Source organism: Amphiura filiformis, chromosome 15, assembly GCF_039555335.1.
Source record: "Amphiura filiformis chromosome 15, Afil_fr2py, whole genome shotgun sequence".
NCBI lineage: Eukaryota > Metazoa > Echinodermata > Ophiuroidea > Amphilepidida > Amphiuridae > Amphiura > Amphiura filiformis.
This window is the reverse complement of record NC_092642.1, coordinates 48,225,311-48,248,645: the sequence shown is the minus strand read 5'-3', so window position 1 is coordinate 48,248,645 and position 23,335 is coordinate 48,225,311. Positions and strand designations below refer to the sequence as shown.

General features: G+C 37.9%; 2 protein-coding genes across 3 annotated transcripts in view; both read left to right on the top strand.

Moving 5' to 3' along the window:
• The window catches only part of LOC140171751 (A disintegrin and metalloproteinase with thrombospondin motifs 3-like), an 84,626-nt gene extending 80,897 nt beyond the window's left edge, over nucleotides 1-3,729 (top strand). For both annotated transcript variants that reach the window (XM_072195069.1, XM_072195070.1), the window contains exons 22-23: nucleotides 1,785-1,920; nucleotides 3,517-3,729. In XM_072195069.1, coding sequence (XP_072051170.1) covers nucleotides 1,785-1,920; nucleotides 3,517-3,689 — 309 coding nt within the window. In that variant the 3' untranslated portion in view covers nucleotides 3,690-3,729. The remainder of the gene's footprint in view (nucleotides 1-1,784; nucleotides 1,921-3,516) is intronic.
• A 10,533-nt stretch (nucleotides 3,730-14,262) lies between these two features.
• On the top strand, nucleotides 14,263-21,322 carry LOC140171750 (alpha-N-acetylneuraminate alpha-2,8-sialyltransferase ST8SIA3-like). The gene is made up of 5 exons (XM_072195068.1): nucleotides 14,263-14,323; nucleotides 14,998-15,134; nucleotides 18,194-18,304; nucleotides 19,050-19,593; nucleotides 20,208-21,322. The coding sequence occupies exons 1-4, from the start codon at nucleotides 14,300-14,302 to the stop codon at nucleotides 19,450-19,452; spliced, it is 675 nt and encodes a 224-aa protein (XP_072051169.1). The 5' UTR covers nucleotides 14,263-14,299; the 3' UTR covers nucleotides 19,453-19,593; nucleotides 20,208-21,322.
• The last annotated feature ends 2,013 nt before the right edge of the window (nucleotides 21,323-23,335 follow it).

The following is a 23,335-nucleotide window of genomic DNA, read 5'->3' as shown; positions in this document are numbered from 1 at the left end:
TGTGACCCCACGCCACAACAGAGCCCGGATGTCGCCCCTAGACCATTTTGAGGTTTTGGCATAGTTGCAAAGGCCATACCATAAGCTTTTAAAAAAACAATTCAACCAGCTTCATAGCATATCTAGAAGTAAAGTTATGGTCGTTCAAAGGTGTCACGGTTTCAAAACGCGAAACCGAGAAAACACAGTTTAAAGTCAGGGGTTTCAAAATTTGCCATTTTTAAATGATTTACAACTTTTGACCATAGCAACCATTACCTTCCATACATGCTATTACCACCAAACTTTGCACAGACACTTATTATATCCTATCCTAATTATTAAAAGAGAAAGAAACCACACTTCATCTTATTTTTGCATATTTAATGAGTTATTAATTAGATACTAATTAATCAGTATCGGATATCGTTAAAAATAAACGGATGAAAATTCACACACATAACCATGTCCAATAATGTTGATATCAGCTGTGTTAACGAAAGCTTTTAGACAATTTATACAATAAAAGCAAATAAGAAACACTTAAAACAATTTAAAAAAATATAAAGATAAACACTAATTAATACTAATTAACATCTTACACCATCACCATAGCAACAGGACAAATAACTTAACTTATGAATTTAGATGCCATTTCGAGTTTGTACCATTTTTGCATTGCGATTTTTAAGTGTTTTATTTTTTCTGTGAATTCTACAATCATCAAATACATGAAAGACAGGATTATAGTATCAATTGGAACACTTAATTATCACCACAAATAACTGTGTCATTAGCATGATGACCCTCGACAGCACTTATTGAACTGCCCGCTCTGAAAAGAGCGCTAGGCTGGGTATAATGCTTTTTGTAATGTTAACAGCAAGTTACCATAATTTAAACATTTTTAGTATGTAACTTCTGTGCTAAAATATAAAGATAAACATTAATTAATACTAATTAACATCCGTACTGCGCAGAATCATCGGGTCAGCTGACGTAATTCAACCAATCAAACAGTCCATTCGCACGATTTTGGCAACAGATGAACCAGATGTTTATACTAAAATAGGGTCATGTAAAACGGCCTCTCATTGGCTAATAACAATGTTTACATGAAAATATCCGCTAGAAAATGAATCATGAAATCCCCAGCTTTCCGGCAATACCAAACATGGCGGCACTTTCGAACAAGAGAATTTTTCGAGCAGTGGACAAATTTCACGATTATTTCGACGCTCTAAAACACTTTTTACTCAATTTTAGGAATATTTTAGAACGACAAGCTTCAGAAAATGAGGTTTTTTACTTGTTTCTACTCTATATTTTGCAATGAAACTTGGACTAGTGTAAGAAAACATATTAATCATTTCAAATCTTTAAAAATCTCATTTTTCATCGGAATGACCTTTCAAGCCAATTTTCACTGTAGCGCAAAATCAAGCTTAGCGCCATCCGCGCTCAGCTGTGCCCAAGGGTCACATATGTGTAGCACAAGTTTAAAGAGGAAGCCTCACCAGAGCAGTTCTTCTGGGGTGATCCAAACCTGCCTGGTTATCAAATTAATCAGTGACAAAGTTATCTTTAATTTCGACAGGTGCTGATGTTTTAATGTTATTGCATCAATTAGCGCCTGTCAAATTCAGAGATAACCTTGCCACTGATTAATCTGATAACCAGGCAGGTTTGGTTCACCCCTGAAGAACTGCTCTGGCGGGGCTTCCTCTTTGAGGACAATTGTCAATTACTCATACAATTTCAAATGCAATTTTGATTACTGTTGCAATGATTTTACATTGATTCAGTGTTCTGTGACCTGTGGCAGTGGGACCCAGACTAGAGATGTGATCTGCCCAGCACCAACAGATCCACCTGGAGAATTTGAATGTACAGATGACAAGCCTGAAGCAACCAGAGTGTGTGAAAAGACAATGTGTCCATGTAAGTACATTTCAATATCATTATTTCCTATTCCAGAAAAATACAGAAATAAAAAAAAAAATATTATCATGTTTTGCCAAATGAAACATAGCTAAATCCTAATCCTTTAGTTCGTCCTAACTAGCAATAAAAGTCCAATTTTACTATTTGGTCAATTTTTGGAAATAAGGGCCAAAAACATTTTTAGGGCATTTTTTGTATTCTGGACAATCAAGCCCAAAGACTTGTACTAAGATTAATTTCAGTTTACGCATTCTAATTTTTGGAAAAGACATGTTTCATTCTTATAACCAACCATTTGTGATATGATCAAGGGGAATGAGCCACATGTCGACCCGGGTAGAAAACTAGTTTTACATATGTTTCTAAAGAGGAAATTTAGAGCTTTCAAAAACTGAAAACCCCATGTTGATATGACTTTCCTTTGCAAAGTTAGGGCTCTTTTTTTGAAATTCCCTTACACAGGAAGGTGTGCGCCATCCTGCAGCTTTCCTGTGCTAGCCTTCTTTTGTTAAAATCCTGTGTGATTATAACACTGCAATTAGCCACTTCACTGACTTAAATTAGAGCACGCTTTCCTGACCGAAGCTTTCCTAAGGGCGCAGCTTAGCGAGGGGAATCCTGCCTTCTTTCTGTGTGAAAACGTGGTAGGGTATTTCAATATGAGCCCTTATGTCAATTTACCAATCGCTGAAAACAACATCCAACTCATTTGCCTTGATCATGTCACATTTAATTAAAGTAACACAAAACTGTGAAAATTACATCAACATTTTCGGCATATACTCAAGATTTGAATGCTTAGACTTGTTCCAAGTCTGTGATTTTTGTGACCAATGCCATTTTTTGTGTTAAGGCCACCAACATTATGTGAAGTTTTTAATTGACACCCTACTTGAAAGAATCCAGTGTATGGTTTTGAAATTATGATCAAAACAGCAAATATTTTCTTCTTAATATTATGTTCATTAAATTAACAAGTTATATTTGCATATCTCAAGTGAAGAAAAATAAATTAATGTATATCACTTTTTTTTGCATTTGATAAATGTACAGCTTATAGTTAGTGGTATGAGGTTTGAATTCTATCAGAATCTTAATCAAAGGCAAATGAATAATTGCGGTTAAATAATTATTTATACCAATCCCGGTTTATAGTCTGCTAGGATTGGTAGACACGGTGGCTCAGTGGTTACGGCCTTGGAGAGCTTGCTCGACGCGTGTGGGTTTGAGTCCCTGTCCCACCACCGTGTTGCGCCCTTGGGCAGGACGCTTTGCCTCGCTTGCCTCACCCCACCCAGGTGCAATGGGAAGCTGTTAGGGGTAGTCACAGTCGTTGTACTGATGAACCCTGCACCATTTGTAGGCTGCAAACATGGTTCCGACATATTCTAATGACGGCGGAATAAATGTAAAGTGCTTTCATGCTGCTTACAGCATAAAGCGCTATATAAATATCTACATTAATTTTTTTATTTTATTGAAAGCTCAGGCCATTAAAAACATTTCTCTTTGTGAAGAATCTGTGTTTCAATTGATTTCCGTCAACTTTTAAAAATAACTAACTTTTTTGTAAATTTTTTGTTCATTTCACAGCATCAGAGTGTGTGCCAATGAAAGCCAAGATATGCAAGAAAAAGTTTTGGAAAAAGTACTGTGACCTTCCTGGCTTTGAGGACATCTGTTGTTCAACGTGTGATGAGCTGAGAGAAAAGTATGGCGCCAAGAGAGCATCAACAGCAGAACAAGCACAACATCCAGTTGTTTAACTCTCTTCACGCTGGGTGTCGACTGCAGGCGACAAGTTTCAAAAAATTTTAAAAAGTCAAAATTTCAGAAATGTGAATTTTCATGACCATATTTGGAATCAGCATGAAAAATGCATTAAAATGAGTACAAACAAGCCTAGTATTGGTTCAGTGGTTCTTGAGATAGCTCTTGATATTTTGAGAAAATATCTCAAAACTTGGGACCTCTTATGTTGAAGCCTATATGGCTAGCATGCAGAGTGGCCATCTAACATTATTTCTGATTGGTTGATAGCTTGAAATGCTCATTTCAATTGCCAATTATGACTAGGCTTTAAACTATTTATGGTTAAACGTGTATTTGCAGATGATCTTATTAATACCCTCCTTGATTGGTTCAAAATTTGACACAATATTCATGTTGGCCAATCGGCAGGTAGTTCTCACGGGGTTAAAGATACCTGCATTGACTTTGTTCACATAATACATAAGCCCATAGGCCTATACGACCTATTCAGAATGAATATGAACCATTGATAATTATTTGACTATTGTGAAACAGAAAATCCAGGATTTTGATACTATGAATATAAATACAAATGATTGCAGCTTATTTATTTATCAAAAATGATAGAGATTACTATTCTAGATTCCATATATCACAAACACAATAAACAACAAAGAAGTGAAATGAGGGCGGTGAGAAGAAAGCAAAGGGGGTTGAAGGGAGGGGAACAAACATGCCTAAAAGTGGGATTTTTGGTAATTTTTTAATGTTGGGGGTGGGGGAGCCCAAGTGTGTGTGTGGAAGGAATCAGGTATAGGCCCCTCCTCAGGTATAGGCCCCTCCCTATCCCCTTGGTGTCACCATGACATTAAGTGTGTTTCTTTTGGGCTACTCTATTCTGAACATTTGTAGAAATGGAAACACACTCACTATGGGGGGAAGAGAACTTCTGTTGATTGGACAAGTTACGAAGTGAAATGAGGGTGGTGAGAAGAAAGCGCCAAGGGGGAGCAAACATGCCTAAAAGTGGTATTTTTGGTAATTTTTCAGTGGGGGGTGGGGGCTAAGTGTGTGTGTGGAGGGAATCAGGAAGCCCCATCCCCTTGGTGCCACCATGTACATTGAGCGTGTTTCTGTTGGGATACTCTATTGGGCTATTCCATTTAAAATCCATACTCCCCCTGTGGAAGATTTTGGAAATAAATGGAATGATCACATTAGGAGGCCCCATTTGAAACTCACCCTCCCTCTGTCTAAGATTTAGGTTGAATCTTCCTTAGAGGGTGTATGAAATTCAAATGGAATTGCCTAATGTGCTCATTCCATTTGAAATTCAAACTCCCCTTGTGGCAGATATTTCCAAAATCTTCCACAAGGGGAATGTGGAACAAGTTGAGCAAGGTGCATGCCGGGGTGCATGATATTGAGTACAGGTATTTTGATGAAGAAAGAATCTTGGAGATGTGCATTGTAGGAGTAGTAATTCTTGAGATGTTTCTCTGAGTAAATCAGTTGTCTAATTTACTAGTAATCTCAAAGCCACAGACGTCATTAATAACTCAAAATATTTGAACCCCATGAGAACTACCTGCCAATTGGCCAAAAAGAAGTTTTTATTATCAATTGACCCAATCGGCAACATTGTTAGAATAATTTCACCACACAAAAAAAATGGGGTGCATTATTTGCAAAGCTCCATTCTGATTGGTGATTAAAGTGAAGATATCATGTAATTGACCAATCAGAGGCAATGTTAGATTGGCAGGTAGTGCTCAGGGGGTTAAGTTAAAAGTTTGAGGTTTCTATAAATTAAGGCAGATGTTTTATTGCAATTTGAATTTTCCTTCCTGAATTCTGAAGTATGCTGCATGGAATATAGGGGAAGGTGGGGCATAACGGACCCCCGGGGCAAAACGGAACCACCTGGAAAAATAGGCCTTTGCAATACTGCCGTCTATGCAAATTATATTGAGGAACACAAGTATGGCTACGAGGATTTACAACAAAAATTTTATCTGAAACAATCCACTGACATTCGAGCAAGATCGAGTCAAAAAATTACTACCCGTCTGGTGTAAGATATGTAGATGTTTAATGCGCTGAAATTTTACTTCATTAATATCGGATTCCCAAATAATTGTGTATATTGTAAACACGAAGGTACTAGCCATGAGCTGTATTAAGTGCATGGCCTATATGCTACGATGTATTATGCATGCAACCTATTTCTAAAAAATCGGGTATGGGGCAAAACGGAACCCTAGGTGTGGGGCATAACGGAACAGGGTTCCGCTTTTGCCCCGCCGCTTTGTCCCACAGATGGGTTCCGTTTTGCCCCAATTGGACATAACTTGTCTTCACTCAAGGAAATGTAGGCGTTATCTAGGGGCCTACTCGAACATGGTAAACACTTCGCTGATACATAGACATATAACTAGACCTACAGATAGAATTAATGATTCAAGTTAACCACTTACTCCACAGAGATGGTAGGCCTACTGAATATTTCTTTCTGATCAAATATTGGTCATACATATTATAGGCCTACTAGGCCTATAAGAAGTTAACCACTCACTCCACAGAGATGGTAGGCCCACTTAATATTGTAACTGAATATAGGCCTACATATAACTAGGCCTAGGGCCTACCGATGGAACCACTGATATAAGTTTACACCCAGGGTGCCGTTTTGCCCCATAGGGGGGTTCCGTTTTGCCCCGATAGTGGGGCAAAACGGTTTTTTTTGTTGAAAATATTTCTTCATTTTTATAAAAAATTGTAAGATTCAAGTTATATTGGTTAATGGTATATTAAAGGTAAATACAAACTTCAACTGAACATATAATTTTTACAGTCATATTACTTATGGTGACGTCACAGAGCATCCTCAAAGTTAAGTGTTCCGTTATGCCCCACCTTCCCCTACATCAGTTTTATGGTGTCAAACATTGCAGTAACACTTATATCAATTTTGGTCTATATATGTGACACAATCTGGCCCATGGAGGCCAAAGGCGGCAAATTTGAAGTTGAGATAAAGGCAAAAATATAGAGTAAAAAAAAAAATACATAACAAAATACACATCACAAACCTTCATAACTTTAGAACCAAGTATGCTAGACCTTAGGTGTTTTCAGTATATAATAGCCTTTTGTTTGTATAAGGTAATAATTATAGTAACTCAATTTTCAAAAATGCCTCCTTTGGCCTCCATGGAGCAGTTTGTGTCACATATATATCTTTGTAAATAAAGATAAACAGTATAGTCTTCCACTAAGGGATAGATAATTGTTCATCTGTAGACTTACCATTCGGTGGCTTCTTTTAATGAGGAGGCTGGTGACCTCAGAAAGGCAGTACCTTTGCAGATATATATTCCCCTCCCCTGATTACCTCAGTTACTCACCATTATTGTACAGGGCATGGTGTTTGCTAGGATTTAAAAGCTTGTCATTTTCACCTGCCCAGTGGCGATTCTAGGGTGCTAGGGGGCCAAACATTTTTCTTGCCCCCCCCCCCACTTATGAGGCGAAACCCCAAAAATTATGTAAATTTCCACTTTTTTTGTGGCAATTTTATGCACAATTTTTGATTTTGTGGGGATTCAATTCTGTCAGTCGAAATAGCTATTGATATAACAGCCTTGATTTATTAGTCTGATCTTCAGTCCAACCTCTTTTATCCAGACATGATGGGACTAAGCATTGGCTGGATAAGTGAAAAATCTTTAGAAGTGAATTATGTGCAATTAGGCATTGAGTGTCTGAAATACTAGAAATGTGAGGTAATATAAATACTGCAAGATGATGTCAGATTCTGAGTGTTGTGTGCAGTACACATGAGAACTACCTGCTGATTGGCCAGAAAGAAGTTTTCATTATCAATTGGACCAATCCGCAACATTGTTAGAATAATTTCACCACACACAAAAATTGGGGTGAATTATTTGCAAAGCTCCATTATGATTGGTGATTTAAGTGAAGATATCATGTAATTGACCAATCAGTGGCAATGTTAGATCAGCAGGTAGTGCTGAGGGTCCAGATAAGGGAGGTTGGACTGTAAATTTATCCATCTGGAATTTTAGAATGAGGTCATTAAAAAGTTATACTAAAGTTACAGAACTGAAAGTGATTTGATACTCTGCATTATGCCTCTGCAGTAATGTAGATAAAATATGTGACCAGCTCCAACAAAACATGGACCTAGTCGCCAGGCATGTTTTTGAGTTAAAGGCCTTTAAAGATGACATTCCCATAAAAAATCAAATTTTGAAATTTTCAATTTCATGGTATTTGACCTTGGGACTAAGTGGAATTCAAATCCTTGAAAGTACTTATTGAAAAGAGATTTTTTTTCAATAATTGACAGTTGAACTATGATAATCCTTATTCAATCCTGTGTAAAGCAGGAATCAAATTAGCCCATTACTAAGAACAGCAATTTGGCAAAAATATCAAGGTATCATTTACAAAATTATCCATATCTTGAAAAGTATTGATGCTATTTATATATTTTTGGTATCATTTTAAAGCTTATTGCCCTATGCTTACATTTTTATTCAAATCATGAAATGTCAAAAATGCAACTTGTTCCTGGTTTTGTCAGAGTTGGTCACATATTGTTTTGACAAAATACTATTATGTACTGTATTCAACATTTGTCATGTGACCATCCACCACAAATGGGATATAATGAAGACAGCTTATTTGTGACGTGTCATGTCAAAAGGAGACACTTTTGGGCAGGTTATCAATTTTGAGGTTTTTACATATCTTAAATATAGAGATATTTTGCTCCACAATGCCGCTTTTCCCCAATGAAATCAGATATTCCTAAGTGAAGATATTGAGTTCGTAAGTTATGGTATTTTAAAATTGGAAATTGAGATATCGGCCTTTAAAAAATATTATTGACAATGTTGAGAGTAGGAATTACCTTGAAAAATGTCTCAAAAAATACAAGATGCCAATTATATTCCGGTCTGAAACTATCAGGCAATATTTTTAACATTAATAACATCACAAATTTGCAACAAACCCAAATTGTGAAAAAATCACCTCCGGGCAGATTTTTGGCTATTTCTCCATTTACGATCCTGCCCAAATGTGTCTCCTTTTGACATGACACGTCACATTTTCAGATATGGTACATTGAACCCATCAAAAAACAATAGAAAACAAAGGATTTCCTAGCTTTTTTACTGATTTTGACTACCTTACAAACAAGCAACAAAGACATGTGATATATCATTGTAAAGCTTATTTTGAGGGAAAGTTGCTTATCCAATATCTCCCATTTTGTGGACAGTCACATAATTATTGTAAATTGCAGTGATAGTATACAAATATTAACTGTCTATGAGTGTGATGGTGAAATATAATCACGAGGTGAAAGATGGATTGTTCCATTCCACGAGCCGGAACGGCAGTGGAATGGAACAATACATCTTTCACCGAAAGTGATTATATTTCGCCATTACCTAATTTAAGACAGTTAATATTTGTTTTATATCACTCATGCATAAATTCTATTACTAAAATATTATTTAAGTTAGGAAATACATTTTTTTATTATTATAACACCATGTTTTGCCGTGATATACTTCACATTTTGGGGTCCACCCATAACTAAATCGGCGAGTCCAAGAGTCAGCAAGACGGCTCACGGCGCAGGCGCACTACGGCAGAGCACATGATGGTAAAGACTATCACACGGAGAGGGTGATAGTAAAAATGATAAATGGTAATCAACCAATGAACTGTCTAGAATTTATGTATGAGTGATATAATAAAAAATGGACTGATACTACAAGACAGTAAACAATTTGGTTCCCAATTAAATGTGGAAATTCAGTTTAACAGGTATAAGTCAAACAAGTGCAGGGGTGCTAATTGGGCAAATATCAGTAGCGTGTCCAGGGGGGTGCTTTGGGGCTGAAGCCTGTGCACTTTGTTAAAAATCATATAAAATCAGCCGTTTTTTGTGATTTTAGCCATTAAGCCCCCCGCATAACTCTGAAAGCCCCTCTGAGCCCCCCGCAGGAACAGATCCTGGACACGCTGGTGAATATGGTAAGCCAACAGAAAACATCAAATTATTGTAAAAAGTGATTTATCACAATTTGTCTGTATTTGCATGTAAATAAATGATAGCTTTATTTAAATGTAATCATTACCAACTGTGTGTGCATTTTGTATTCTATGTATGCTTAAATATGTATCAGTAAATTGTAATTTTGTACTATTAAAATGGAAACAAGTTAGTACATACTAATGACAGAAATTTCAAGCAAAATTAATATGAAATATAACTTGGTTTAACCCAAGATTTGTCCAGTGGCGTAACTTTGGGTCAGGGTGCCCGGGGGAAAAAGTAGATCAAGTGCCCCTTTACCAAAGGTGTGCCTGGTGCAGAGCAAATTTTGGTATTGAAAGCCATATACCCATTAACTTACAAATGGTAAGAAATGTTTCCATCTTTTCCAATGTTTTTACTTTTCAAGATTCGTTACAAGCTGCAGTGATGTAGAGTTGTGGCACCCAGGGCAAGGATACAAAATCCCCCATAATGTTTTTGTGTGGAAGGGGCACCCAAATGAAGCGTAATTCTATATTCATGGTGGGTAAAGGTTTCCACTTCTTTCCAAGCCATGCAAACGAAGTATTATGATTATCGTGTCAAAAGGGTGTCCAAGCCAGGGTGCCCCCTAGCCCGGGGGCGAGGCCCCCAGAGCGTATAGGAGTTACGCCACTGGATTTGTCTCAGAAACAGAAGTGAAATCAAATTTGCTGCATAGTGTTAATGCTAGCCCCCATTTTGATTTTGATTTTCCAGAAATGAAAATGAAAAATGTGTAGGCCAGAAGATAGTAAATAAAGAAATATTGACTGTAGTCCATTTGGCTTCCTTAGGCATAAACATCATTTGGATTCATTGAGACAGTGAAGTCAATCAATACTGACTGTTGACATGGGGCAGTCTTCAGTGAATGGCTCTTTTCAGAGCCATCAGTAGGCAAGGGACAGCCTACATGTCTCATTCTTAGGTACTTGTTCTGAAGAAGTCCGAGCTACTCCTGACGAAAGCTTGACAGTTCTAAACTTGTCCGACAGCAAAAAAACCCCACTAATTGTCAGTCAATACAGATGTGATTCCATTAAATTGTTTGGTTGTCCTTGACCGACCAACCCTGTACTTCTTGTGGCAATTTGTGGTTAAATGTTGATCCCTCACTACAAGAGTTATTACCATTGATTTGGATGAAAAAGGAGGTGAGACAGCAGTTTCATGTTGAGAAGTAGAGAAAAAATTAGACCAACCAACTCTGTCTTCCTCAAGGACAACCAAACAATTATTTTGGGGGTCTTATACATTATAATCAGTTTCGGGTTTGTTTAATTCAATGCTCTTATCAATGAGCAATTGATAATTATAATTGTACAGACAAATGTATACTTTGTACAAATCAATTAGGCACTGTGATAATGATATAAGGGACCGTTCACAAACACTTGTTAGGGGGGCCTGATGCAAAAAGGGGGCCCTGAAATTTTTTGACTCTCCTAAGGGGGGGGCTGAAAAAATTACCACAAATTTTCCTGGGAAAATTGAGTTTATATGCTTTTCTATGGGGTTAACCTATAATTTTCATGTCAAAAAAGGGGGGCCTGAAATGTTTGAGATCTGTAAAGGGGGGGGGCAAAAAACTTTTTGTGATGAAATTTTTTTGCATCAGGCCCCCGCCTTAACAAGTGTTTGTGAACGGTCCTAAATATTCAATATATATGTTCATATAGATGTTGTAAAAATACCTTTGATATGTTTACATGATGTTAATCATGGTTCCAAGCAAATGAGATTATCTATTTTGTTCAATTGTTTTATGTATTCTTGCTCTATAACATGTGTTGGTTTGTCACAAATCAAATAAATTTAAAAAAAAAGTTGAATGCCATATTGTATTTTTCTGCATATTTATGGTACTTTTTAAGGGGTGGGGTATGAACGTTTGTACAGTATTTATTGTGGGACATTAGTGCACATCAGACATATCAAATTGCATTCTGAATACGAAGAATGTCTTTCTGATATCAAGTAATTTTCCATTTTTGAAATTCACGATATAATACAAATTTTATGACAAATTATTAAAATTTGATATTTTTCACATTTTTGATATATAACAGTCCTCTAAGTAAATTTTATAAATCTGATGATATATTCTTAAAGTGTATGTAGCTGGGAGGAAAAGCCGATGATCAATTGAAAATGTAAACCTTTCATATTGAAGATATGGATTTTTCCCCCCAAAAAGACCTAACTGTTTTGGTGTTTTTTGGGGAAAAAATCCACATCTTCAATACGAAAGGTCAAACTTTTCAATTTACATACACTTTAAGTATAAATCATCAGATTGATAAAGTTTACTGCGAGTACTGTTAAATATCAAAAATATCAATTTTTAATCATTTGCCATAAAATGTGTGTTACATTGCGAATTTCAAAAAATCAAAATTATTTGATATCAGAAGGACATTCTTCGCATTCAGAATGCAATTCGATATGTCTGATGTGCTCTAATATCCCACAATAAATACTGTCCAAACGTTCATACCCCATCCCTTAAACTGTTAGTTAACATCTATTCATATCCTGTACAATGCCAGTGGTTCTGCAAAATTAGTTGCACCTGGCTCTGGTTTTGTGCCTTCAGAGAAACACGTTGTGTGGGATTATGTTAAGCATAGGCAGTTAATTGTAAGTTTCCTATTAATACTTTTTCATTATTTATTTGCAGGTGCAAATCAGCTTTACAATCTATCACTATGGACCACAATGGCCTAATCCAAATGGCATAGTTCAGTAACCTCAATTAAACAGTCATAGTGCAAAATTTGACCTCAAGTTGCAGAGTATGAGTTTTTGTACCCAAATTTTCAAAGGTCATTCAATGAATGTGCAAATTTATTGGGGTTAAAGAACTGTGCCCTGATAAGTGAGCATGATGTGGATCCTAGTGTATGGTTCAATACAACTTTCTATTGTAGTTTTATGATATTGCCCTTTTTGTCGCAGCAATATCACGCTATTAATGAAATAGTCTCCAAAGCAGCCAGTTTGGTTCGGCCCCTCCACACAAACAGTCTGCTTATGATAACAAACTGGTCCTTTTTGATTGGCTAATGGTTTTCTGACGATGTCATCCAGCTTGACGTCAAACAAGGCTTTCAATTGGTCGATCGGCTAGACGGCTACTTCATATTCATGAGCAATTTTGACCCGAAAGTAAACACTCGGGAGATTGCATCGCTCGCCAGCTGACTGAGGTCAATCAAGTTCACGTATGTACAGCTCTAGGTGTACATACGTGTAGCCAATCAGAAACGGCGTTATAAGTTGCCATTGGCAGACTGTTTGAGTGGAGGGAGCGTAACCAAACTGGCTGCGGAGGAGACTACCAATGAAATCACACAGATGATAATTTAAGTATAGTATGTGAACATAGGCATATATAGCAAATTTGGCATTGTGCAGTTGATCATACTGAGAGCAAATGCACCATAAGCTGCTGTGCTTGACTTAGTCCCCAGGAAGGTTCAGAAGTATACAAAACTTGGAGACGTATATTAATATTGGCCATGTTTCATCTTATATTGAATAATCTGATTGTGAGTTTTTCAAGGCACAAGGTAATAAATTAGTTGTTTATTAAAAGTTCTAGTATTAGTTATACCAATTCTTGAGGTAATTGCTTTAAGCGGGTACTACACCCCTGGCCAATTTTGTGCCTATTTTTGCATTTTTCTCAGAAATTATAGCGCATTGGTGACAAGTAAGATATGTATATTTATAGGGGCAACATATATATGTTGAAATATATATTTCAACACAGACAACAGTTGTGGAGTTACAGTCAAAAATGAGGGAAACCCAATATGTGATCAATAAATCAATAACACTTGCCTTGAGTTGCTGAATTTTCAGTGCAGTAGTTGTAGTCCTTGCCCTATAATATACATATCTTACTTGTCACCAATGCGCTTATAATTTGTGAGAAAATGCAAAAATAGGCACAAATTGGCCAGGGTGTAGTACCCCTTAAAATGATTTTGTGCTTAATTGGCAATTTTCATGCACTCACCTTGACACGTAGGTACGACTGTGTCATATTTTCCCCCTCAAATGTCGGAATCTCATCTGTATTAATTTTTATAAACATTGTTTTGGTCCTCCTATTGACCAAATTAGCCATAGGCGTAGATCGGGGGGGGGGGAATAAATTCCCCAATATTTTGCCAGGAGATGGTCCATACAATCATCCCCCAATGTTGATGCCTGTATGTGGGTTTCTGACCAAATTAACCTCATATTTAGCCATTTTAGCCCCCAAAGTGCACATTTTTATGTGCTTTGCGCAAATTTATTCCACTTTTGCACCATATTTATTCAATTTAGCTTCAAACTTGGCAAATTTTTGTGTGCTTCGTGCGCATTTGTACCATTAACTTATTCTGTCGCCAAAATATGCGTTATTCACTATACTTCTGCTTTTCACTCATTTCTTCAAGAAACATTCCACTTACAGATTTCTTGTGTTGGGTGCCAATTATTGGGCTGTGAATGTGGTCCATAAAGCTGTTTCAGGTCAGTGCATTTTGCTGTTGTGTCAGTTGGACAACTGCTTGGTTACTGACCAGTGTTTAGAGTAGAGTATTGAAGTAATCATGTGTGCAATTTTGGTTCATTTTTATGGACAGGATTTTAAGATATGACCTTGTGAAAAATTATAAGTTTCTTTTTGAGCTCAGTTTATTTTGGCTCACCTTTTACTATTGGGCAATAGTTTGCAGAAATCGACCTTGATGGTAGATCGACTCCACCTGTTCTTCAACAGCCACGCATGACCATTTTGTTCCGACCTGTTTAATAGTTTTGAGATGCATGATGGGCCGAGGGACATCCGACTAAGGCTATTGACAATTCAAAACGCACAGTTCTTTGTCAATACGCAAGGTAACGACTATCATATTCTTTCAACACATATATTCAAGTGCAAGCCTTACAATTGGCTTCTTTAGAAACCAAAAATTACGGGAGATATTCATCATTTTCTACCCCGGTATCCAAAGATTTATCGTCTGAATATTAAATCGTGCGTAGCAGATACACGTGTATTGATCCCTGCCTGTACAATATAATTATTTACCAGGCGTCGTCGCTGTGTGTTTGTCCTCCGAGAGCCTTAATCTGTCCGCCGCGCGGGTCTGTCCATCTTCGTCTAACACACACAATCTCTCTGTGTTTTTACATTTTTACAGCACTTACAACATAATTACAAATTCGTTAAACGATGTTGGCGCTTGCGACTTGTAACACTTATAATTCCACTCATGCTCTTGACTTGGTTCTATGGATATAATGATGACCACTTCATGACGTTTTCACCATCTAAACGGTAAAAAATGGATTTGATTAAACTAAATCATGTAATTGCTCGACGGCGGAACTCATCACTAATAATCTGTTTATTCCCGTCGAAAAAGCCACACCGTTTTTCATGTCAACCCAATTGTCAACAAAAACATGATTTTTTGATTAATAAGTGTCCCTTTGCCCTCTGCCGAGTATAACATCGTCCCTTCAGTTCTGGGTCAAGTATACTTTTAGTAGATCGTATAGGCCTAGATGCGCAGTGCAGGGGTGTGAGAGTTCCTCTTTTTAGCTGATTTCCTCTTTTTTTGTTGCCAAAATTTACGTCTTTTCTTTTATTTTCAGTCTAAATTTGGTGTCTTTACCCCGATTTTACGCTGTTTTTCAGCGTTTTGAGTAATTTTCCTCTTTTTTGGTCTGTGGCCTCTCACGCCCCTGGCAGTGGCGCACTATACTTACGATATAATGTGATGCGATCAAGCAAAATCAGTCTCAAGTAGGCCCAGGTCAATTTTAGGATTCTTACATTTTCATTTTTAGCGTATACAAAGCTCCATATTACTGAAACCCCCATGTCAATACGACCTTTGGTTACAAGGTTACAACAATTTGAACACCGATACATTAAAAAGAAAGAAACGGTGAAAATCAAGTTTAAAGTTAGAGTACTTTAATCGAGTCAATTTAGCATACCTAAAAGATACTACGAAATTCGGCATAACAAAACGCCAAATCCAAGCTTCTTTTGCAATAATATCACGATTTTTGATCTTCACTTTTTAACATTTTTCCTTCGGAATATCATCAAAAAATATTTTCATGTGAAAGAAGAATGCTTTCCTCTTCCATTTTTGCAAAAAAAGTCAATTGTGATTTTCCCACCCCTTCTCAAAACCCAACACAATTTGTCAAAGAACCTACCCGGAAAGACTAGTTTCTTGACTTGGTCATCACTGATCTAGATAGCACCTGCACAGTTATACATGCAAGGCTAGGTACGTGCCTCAGGGACATGGTCCAATTCATTTTAAACTGAACGTGCCACTGTATAGAGATAAACCCTACAAGCGCAAAGTGTGGCAGTATAGGCTACGATAAGGCTGTGACTACTGGGAAATGATAGGTTTTCTTGCATCTGGAGACTGGTCTCGTGCACTTCGATCTGATGACCCAGAAGAAGCTTGCAGCAACATCACCACTATCATAGTGATGCAATGGAGATTTTCATACCAACAAAGGTTGTTTTCAAGAAGACTGGTGACAAGGTCAGAAGGTCTGGTTTGATGACCACTGCAAACGAGCAGCAACCAAGAAGCGTCGCTTATTCAGGAAGCTAAAAAAGAACAACATCGAGGCAAACAAGAATAAGTGTACAAACGCTAGAAAGGAGTACACTCGTGCAGAGAAGGTAGCCAGAAGGAGCTATAACAACAAGTTAAGGAAAACAAACTCTCAGATGGCAGCCTCAGCAGCAACAAATCGTGGAACACTGTTTGTTAACACCCTATCCGGTAAGTGTTGATATACCAGTGCTGAAGGATGCCAAAGTCTACACTACATCAAAAGACAAAGCTGAAACATTTTGCCAGACCTTTCCCGCTACATGTCAGCTTGCCAGCGCAGAAGAATCTGCTCCTGAAGTTCAGTATTCAGCAACGTGCTCAGTGGAAAAGATATGGCCTTCAAGGTCAAAGATATAAGAAAGCTTCTCATGAATCTGAAAGCAGATAAATCTACTGATCCTGATGAAGTCCCTGCAAGGGTCCCGAAGGAGTGCAGCGCAGAACTTGCAAGATCACTCAGCCTGCTGTTTGAGCTTTGGATCTCCAAGGGAGTTTTCCCAAGCCAATGGAAGACTGCATCTGTCATCCTTATTCACAAGAGAGATTCGAAGTCTAATCCAACTATGTACCGCCCCATCTCTCTGCTCTGCATCATCAGCAAGGTCATGGAGGCTGTTGTCCTCACCATTCTGACCCAAGAGTGGCCCAACTTTCTGGATAGAGGCAACGAAGTGCGCCTGATTGCCCTGGACATCAAAGGAGTATTTGACAAGGCCTGATGGCATAATGACCTTTACTCGAAACTCATGGCAAAAGGAGTATCCGCCGGCAAGCTGCTCACCTGGATTAGAAGCTACCTGACAGATCGTTCCATCAAAGTTGTCTTATCTGGCCAGTCATCAAGTACTTCTTCCATCAATACATCAGTTCCCCAGGGGTTAATATTGGGCCCACTTTTGTTCAGTGTCTTCATTGATGACCTGGTGATGAGTGTGAAAACCATATCTACCTCTACGCAGATGATTTCACCTTGTTGTGAAATTACATGTAGAGCTAGAGACAACACTGAATCTGTTACTGCAAGCCTGAACAGAGACCGGAAAATAAGGATCTGGATAGACAGATGGAAGGTGATCTTTGATCCATCGAAATGCAAGCCAATGACAATATTAAGAAAGACGAATCCAACCAAGCTGGATCTTCTGTTTGGTACCACCAAACTGGCTGAGAAGGAGGAGCTGGAGATCCTGGGAGTCACTGTCGACAGCAAGTTGACCTGGACAAAGCACGTCTCATCCAGAGCAGGACAGAAGCTGGGCGCTCTGAGGAGAGTTGCAAATAAACTTGATGTCAGAGGCAGAGCAACCGTTTACAAGGCCCAAGTTCGCAGTGTAATGGAATACGCCTCACTGTCTTGGATGAGTGCCAGCGCCACCACTCTAGGATTACTAGACTCTTTCCAGATGAAGGCCCTTCGAATCATAGGCGTGAGCGAAAAGGAAGTAAACACACAGCTGAACATCACATCTCTTCATCAAAGACGTCAAGTGACTGCAGCAACGGTCGTATTCCCGAGAGCGACAGGAGGGTAATAATAGCTCTGTTAATGACTGGGTCTAGTTTGTCACCCTTTTTGTACACAGGGGTTATTAGGCCTTTAATCCAGTCTTCCGGCATGTTTCCTTCAGCCCAGGCTGTGTTAATGATCTCCAGCCGCAACATTTAAATTGTATCATCTTGCGTCCTCCTGCTTCCATAGGAGGGTTTTCGTGTTTTAACACACGTTTTTCGTTTCTCGCAGGTCCGAAAGTTTTCTACAACGAGCTCGTAGTCAAAGAGAGGGTCCAGGGGACATCAGACAATTCAATTTGACATTTCTACTTCCAGAAATCAACACAACAACTAAACTTAGGTAAATTATTGGGCCCTATTTAGGCCTACCCTAATATTAAATAGCCCTAATCCTAATTTCACAATAACCATAGTCGCGGGCCCGTCCTAGATACACGTCCGGAGTTAGTAGCTCAGCCAATCATAGGCTATTGTACAAAATATTACGCCATTCATTTGGGGTTGATGGGCAAAGACCACATCATAATAATCTAATATGAAGTTCATTTTTGTATTCAGAGTTAATTGGCAACTCATATAAATTGTGGGAGCACGGTGGCCGAGCGGAGCGTGCTCTGACTCATAATCGGAAGGTTGCGGGTTCGAGCCCCGGCGACGCCATCGTGTTGTGCCCTTGAGTAAGGCACTTTATCTCGATTACTCCTCTTCACCCAGGTGTATAAATGGGTACCCGCATTCTTAAATGCTGGGAAGGTAACAGACTCGCTGTGGAGGAGGTGTAGCGATCCCCCTATAGCAACATTTAATGGAGGAGTCTGGCCCAATCGCCAATGAAAGAGAGATGGGCACTCCGATCACTGTTTATACAGGATCGTCTCCTTTACCTTAACCTTTTATGAAGTATTCAGAGTTAAATGGCAACTCATATAAATTGGCAATTTCATAACAAAACTCATGCGTCAAAGAATAGTTTCTAGCGTTTAGACGTTTGCGATAGTGTTCCATCTTCATGCACGACCACCAATATTGGATCCAATATTTTAAACCTTTCGTGGGTTTTATTTTGTTTTGTTTTTTGTTTACAGAGAGATGATCAGACAATTCTTTCCTCAATCACCAAGTGTGCTTCATAAATACAAACCAAGTGTGACCTCAAAAAATGCCAAGTTTCTTAAACCAAGCCAAAAGACATGGACTCTGCCGCTAAAACCACTCCTTATTCCACTTCAAAGATCCTGTGCATTAATAGGCAACAGCGGGATCCTTTTAAACAAAAATTATGGTAGAGAAATCAATGAATTTGATATGATATTTCGTTCCAATTTGCCATCAATATCAGGTTATGAGAAGGATGTTGGTGACAAACTCAACATTACCAGTATCAACACAGAGGCTCTGCGAGCATTGGTCAGTGAAATCACTACCAACACGCCAGCAAACATTATCAGTATGGCCAGAGTCGTTCTTGGAGCGTTTGAGATACCTTAATAATTCTGTGCTCTGGTATACGCGTGATATCACTCACGAATCGACGGAAATGTTACGAATTGTTAGCAACATGTGTAATGAAAATGGACTGAATATAAAGTTAGCGTATGCTCAGAACCACACTAAACATGTTGTTAAAAGGTAAGTCTGCTGGTCATTGTTTCGTTGGTTTTGACACGTTTCCAAGTGATAATCGGTGCGATTTCTTGTTCGACAGTTTTTAGTATAATTAGATTGCATATCAAAATGGACCGAGATTTTATACGCACATGCATTTCCTATAGGCCTACCCCAAAAATATTGCATCTGGGACACCATTTCAAAAAGAGCAACATATCAGTGCATTAAAGCGCACCACCCGGTACTAATCAGTCTTGGGATGCAAAAAACAAAAACAACAACAACAAACAAAGAACAACAACAACAACAAACTTCGACTGCTTGAAATAATTTTATTGAGGCTCTTTTTCGATTTGATTTGATTTGTTCGGGTTTTGACAACCTTGGATAACCCAAGAAAGCCTCTATTGAAGCTTATTTCCATTGGGGTCCATTTGAACACCGGGACGGATTGGGAATTGGGTTAACACCCTACTCTTTTCGAAATGGCTGCGAAATACATGTACAGGTATGGCTCTCGGCACACGGGACCGACGGCTTTACGTCCCCTTCGAAGGACGGAAAAGCTCCTGTCTCCCCGAATCTAAATATATGTAGATGCGCGATAATAGCATTTTTTTCTTATTTTTTTCTAGAATTTGGGGTATACCAGATCATCGTGCGTCAACAGGTCTCATCCAATACACCGTAGCCGCAACAGTCTGTGAACGAATTTCTTTGTATGGATATTATCCTTTCGATAAGGACTGTTCTAATAATAATATAAAATACCACTATTTTGACAATCAAAGTCTAGACTACGGTAACAGAGCACACAAAATGACGCAGGAATTTCGCATTTATCAACAGTTACACCAGCTGGGGCTTATAACTTTAGTAACTGAAAAATGCTGAAATAATTCATTTTTTGGGTGCTTTTTATTTCTTGCCCTAGAAGGAAACTATATAGGCCCTAAACAAAACGAAAACCATACATTCTGTACTACATTGCATTACATAAACATTACATTGCTGGGGGGGTTCTTACTGGTTGAAGGTATAGGCCTACGGGGATGTGCCACGGTTTTGGGGTACCTTTTCAGCGATTTCGGTAATTGACCTCTCTGTGTGTGAGTGTGAGCATGTATGAGGTCAATAGTCATCTGCTTTTAGACTGCTTCCACGAGTGAGTGCAGCTAGCCTACGCTGCGCTGTAGTTCGGCACATATAAAATCAGAATTTTTGTCAGTTTTTGAGTTCAAGACGAACGGTTCTTTCTCAAGACGCAAGCTAATGACTATCATATCCGTTCAACACATATATTCAAGTGCAAGGAACAAAATCTGGCTTCTTTAGACTAAATAAATTACGGGAGATATTCATCATTTTCTACCCCGGTATCCAAAGATTTATCATCTGAATATCAAATCGTGCATAGCACATTCACGTATATCGATCCCGGATATTCATTTCAGTGTAATTATTAACCGGGCGATGTCGGTGTGCGTGGCTTTATAAAATGCCCCGCCGGTTGCTAAGTTACAAAATAAGCTGGATTTATATCAGCGATTGGTATTTGACCAATAAGGTAGCTCGCTTTTGGCTAAAAACCAATCGCCTTAGCTCAGCTATGTAATAGATTCAGCTATGAGTTGTCTTTCAAAATGTCCAGGCAAAACCTATTGTTGAACGTCGGACAATTATAAAGCTTGTATAACAGTGTCTCAATGTCTGTGTAGAATTGAAAACTCGGTGACAATAAGAGCACATTCCTCAACAGTCTGCCGCCTGGACAACCAATTCTTTAGAAATGCTTAGTCGCGCTAAAAGTCGATCGATACATGTAAAAATCAGCACAATTCAGAGATAGGCCTACACCTTTTGCTATGAAATTAATTTTCTCGGTCAAATATAAAGCAATATTTTTTTTTTCTTCAGTAATGTCAGTTAAAAACTTGGTGCTTGGATATACATTTTTTTTTAAAATCCTGGTGTTAAAATTAAGCATCAAATTGTGTCTTTTAGTGTGATATTTTTGATTTTTATAGGCCTTGAATTCGCCTGCGAGCTTTTTACGGAATTCATGTTTTAGCGTCTCAAACTAACATAGTTTGCTAAAGAAAGATATTTCCCACCTCTGTAAAGCACATCGTGTGGGTCTATATGTTATAGTTTTGTCAGAATTTCCGTTTTTGTTTTACCCTTTTTCCATTCATGCTCAGAAAATGTCAAACTAAGTAAAAGTAGGCAATGGTGAGTACTTTTATCTCGAGAGCAACCAGCAGAAATAGTCGATATTTCCTTTGTTGTTATCCAGGTCAATTTTTCATTGAAAGCAAATTGCCCGACCAGCGATTAAATCCCCAATTGGGTGTTCTGGTTAAACATGATCAGTAGGAGCGCTATAGGTCTGGGAATTTCTTTGCTATATTGAAGTTCTGGCAACACTATAGCCATGCCGGTATTCCTATTAAACCCAGGGATATCGATCCACAATGCTAGTATTAGCCTTTAGATTTCACGTGTTGATTTAGAAATTTTTTCAGCCGACAGTGAAAGATGGTGAAATCAAAACGGAAATTCTGACAAAACTATGATATATAGCTCACGGTGATGTGCTTTAGAAAGTTGGGGAAAATCCTTCATTAGCGAACTATATTACTTTGAAAAGCTAAAAGGTTGATCCAAGAAAAAGCTCGCGGGCCGAGCTGAAGCCTATAAAAATCGAATATCTTACACTAAATGACTGAATTTCAGGCCTAAGTTTAACACCAGGATTTTAAAAAAATCAGTATCAAGCGTTATAGTTTTTCCAGCCATTTACTGAAAAAATGAAAATTATTGCTTTTCATTTGGCTGAGAAAAAAATTTTACACTGAAAAGGTGTAACTCAAAATTTTGCTCATTTCAACACCAATTTCGATCGTTTGTATTGCCTCATTAAATGACTGAGTGAGCCTTGCAGAACAAAAGAATCGGTTGTGCAGGTAGCTGACTGCAAGCACATAGTTGCATTGAGATGAATTGAGTGATCACCACTCGAAATAATTTCTGGTATTTATTCCTCACTATAATGAAAAAAGAGTAACAGATATGGTGGTGTAACCATGGTAACTACTTCATCAATTTAGATATTAGCAGTAGATAACTACTTCATGAATTTCAATATCAGCAAAAAATAACTACTTCGTCAATTCAAATATCAGCAGTGGATAACTACTTCATCAATTTCAATATCAGCAGTAGATAACTACTTCATCAATTTCAATATCAGCAGTAGATAACTACTTCATCAATATCAATATCAGCAGTAGATAACTACTTCATCAATATCAATATAAGCAGTAGATAACTACTTCATCAATTTCACTATCCGCAAAAAATAACTATCAAATATCAGCAGTGGATAACTACTTCATCAATTTAAATATCAGCAGTAGATAACTACTTTATCACTTTCGATATCAGCAGTAGATAACTACTTCATCAATTTCAATATCAGCAGTAGATAACTACATCATCAATTTCACTATCAGCAAAAAATAACTACTTCGTCAATTCAAATATCAGCAGCGGATAACTACTTCATCAATTTAAATATCAGCAGTAGATACCTGCTTCATCAATTTCACTATCAGCAGTAGATAACTACTTCATCAATTTCGCTATCAGCAGTAGATAACTACTTCATCAATTTCACTATCAGCAGTAGATAACTACTTCATCAATTTAGATATCAGTAGTAGATAACTACTTCATCAATTTCACTATCAGCAAGAAATAG

Coding starts and splice junctions, on each gene's coding strand:
- LOC140171750 (XM_072195068.1), top strand. CDS start 14,300: ATGTGGTCCATAAAGCTGTTTCAG. Junction 14,324..14,997: donor GGTCCATAAAGCTGTTTCAG/GTCAGTGCATTT, acceptor ACATTTTTACAG/CACTTACAACATAATTACAA. Junction 15,135..18,193: donor ACGTTTTCACCATCTAAACG/GTAAAAAATGGA, acceptor CGTTTCTCGCAG/GTCCGAAAGTTTTCTACAAC.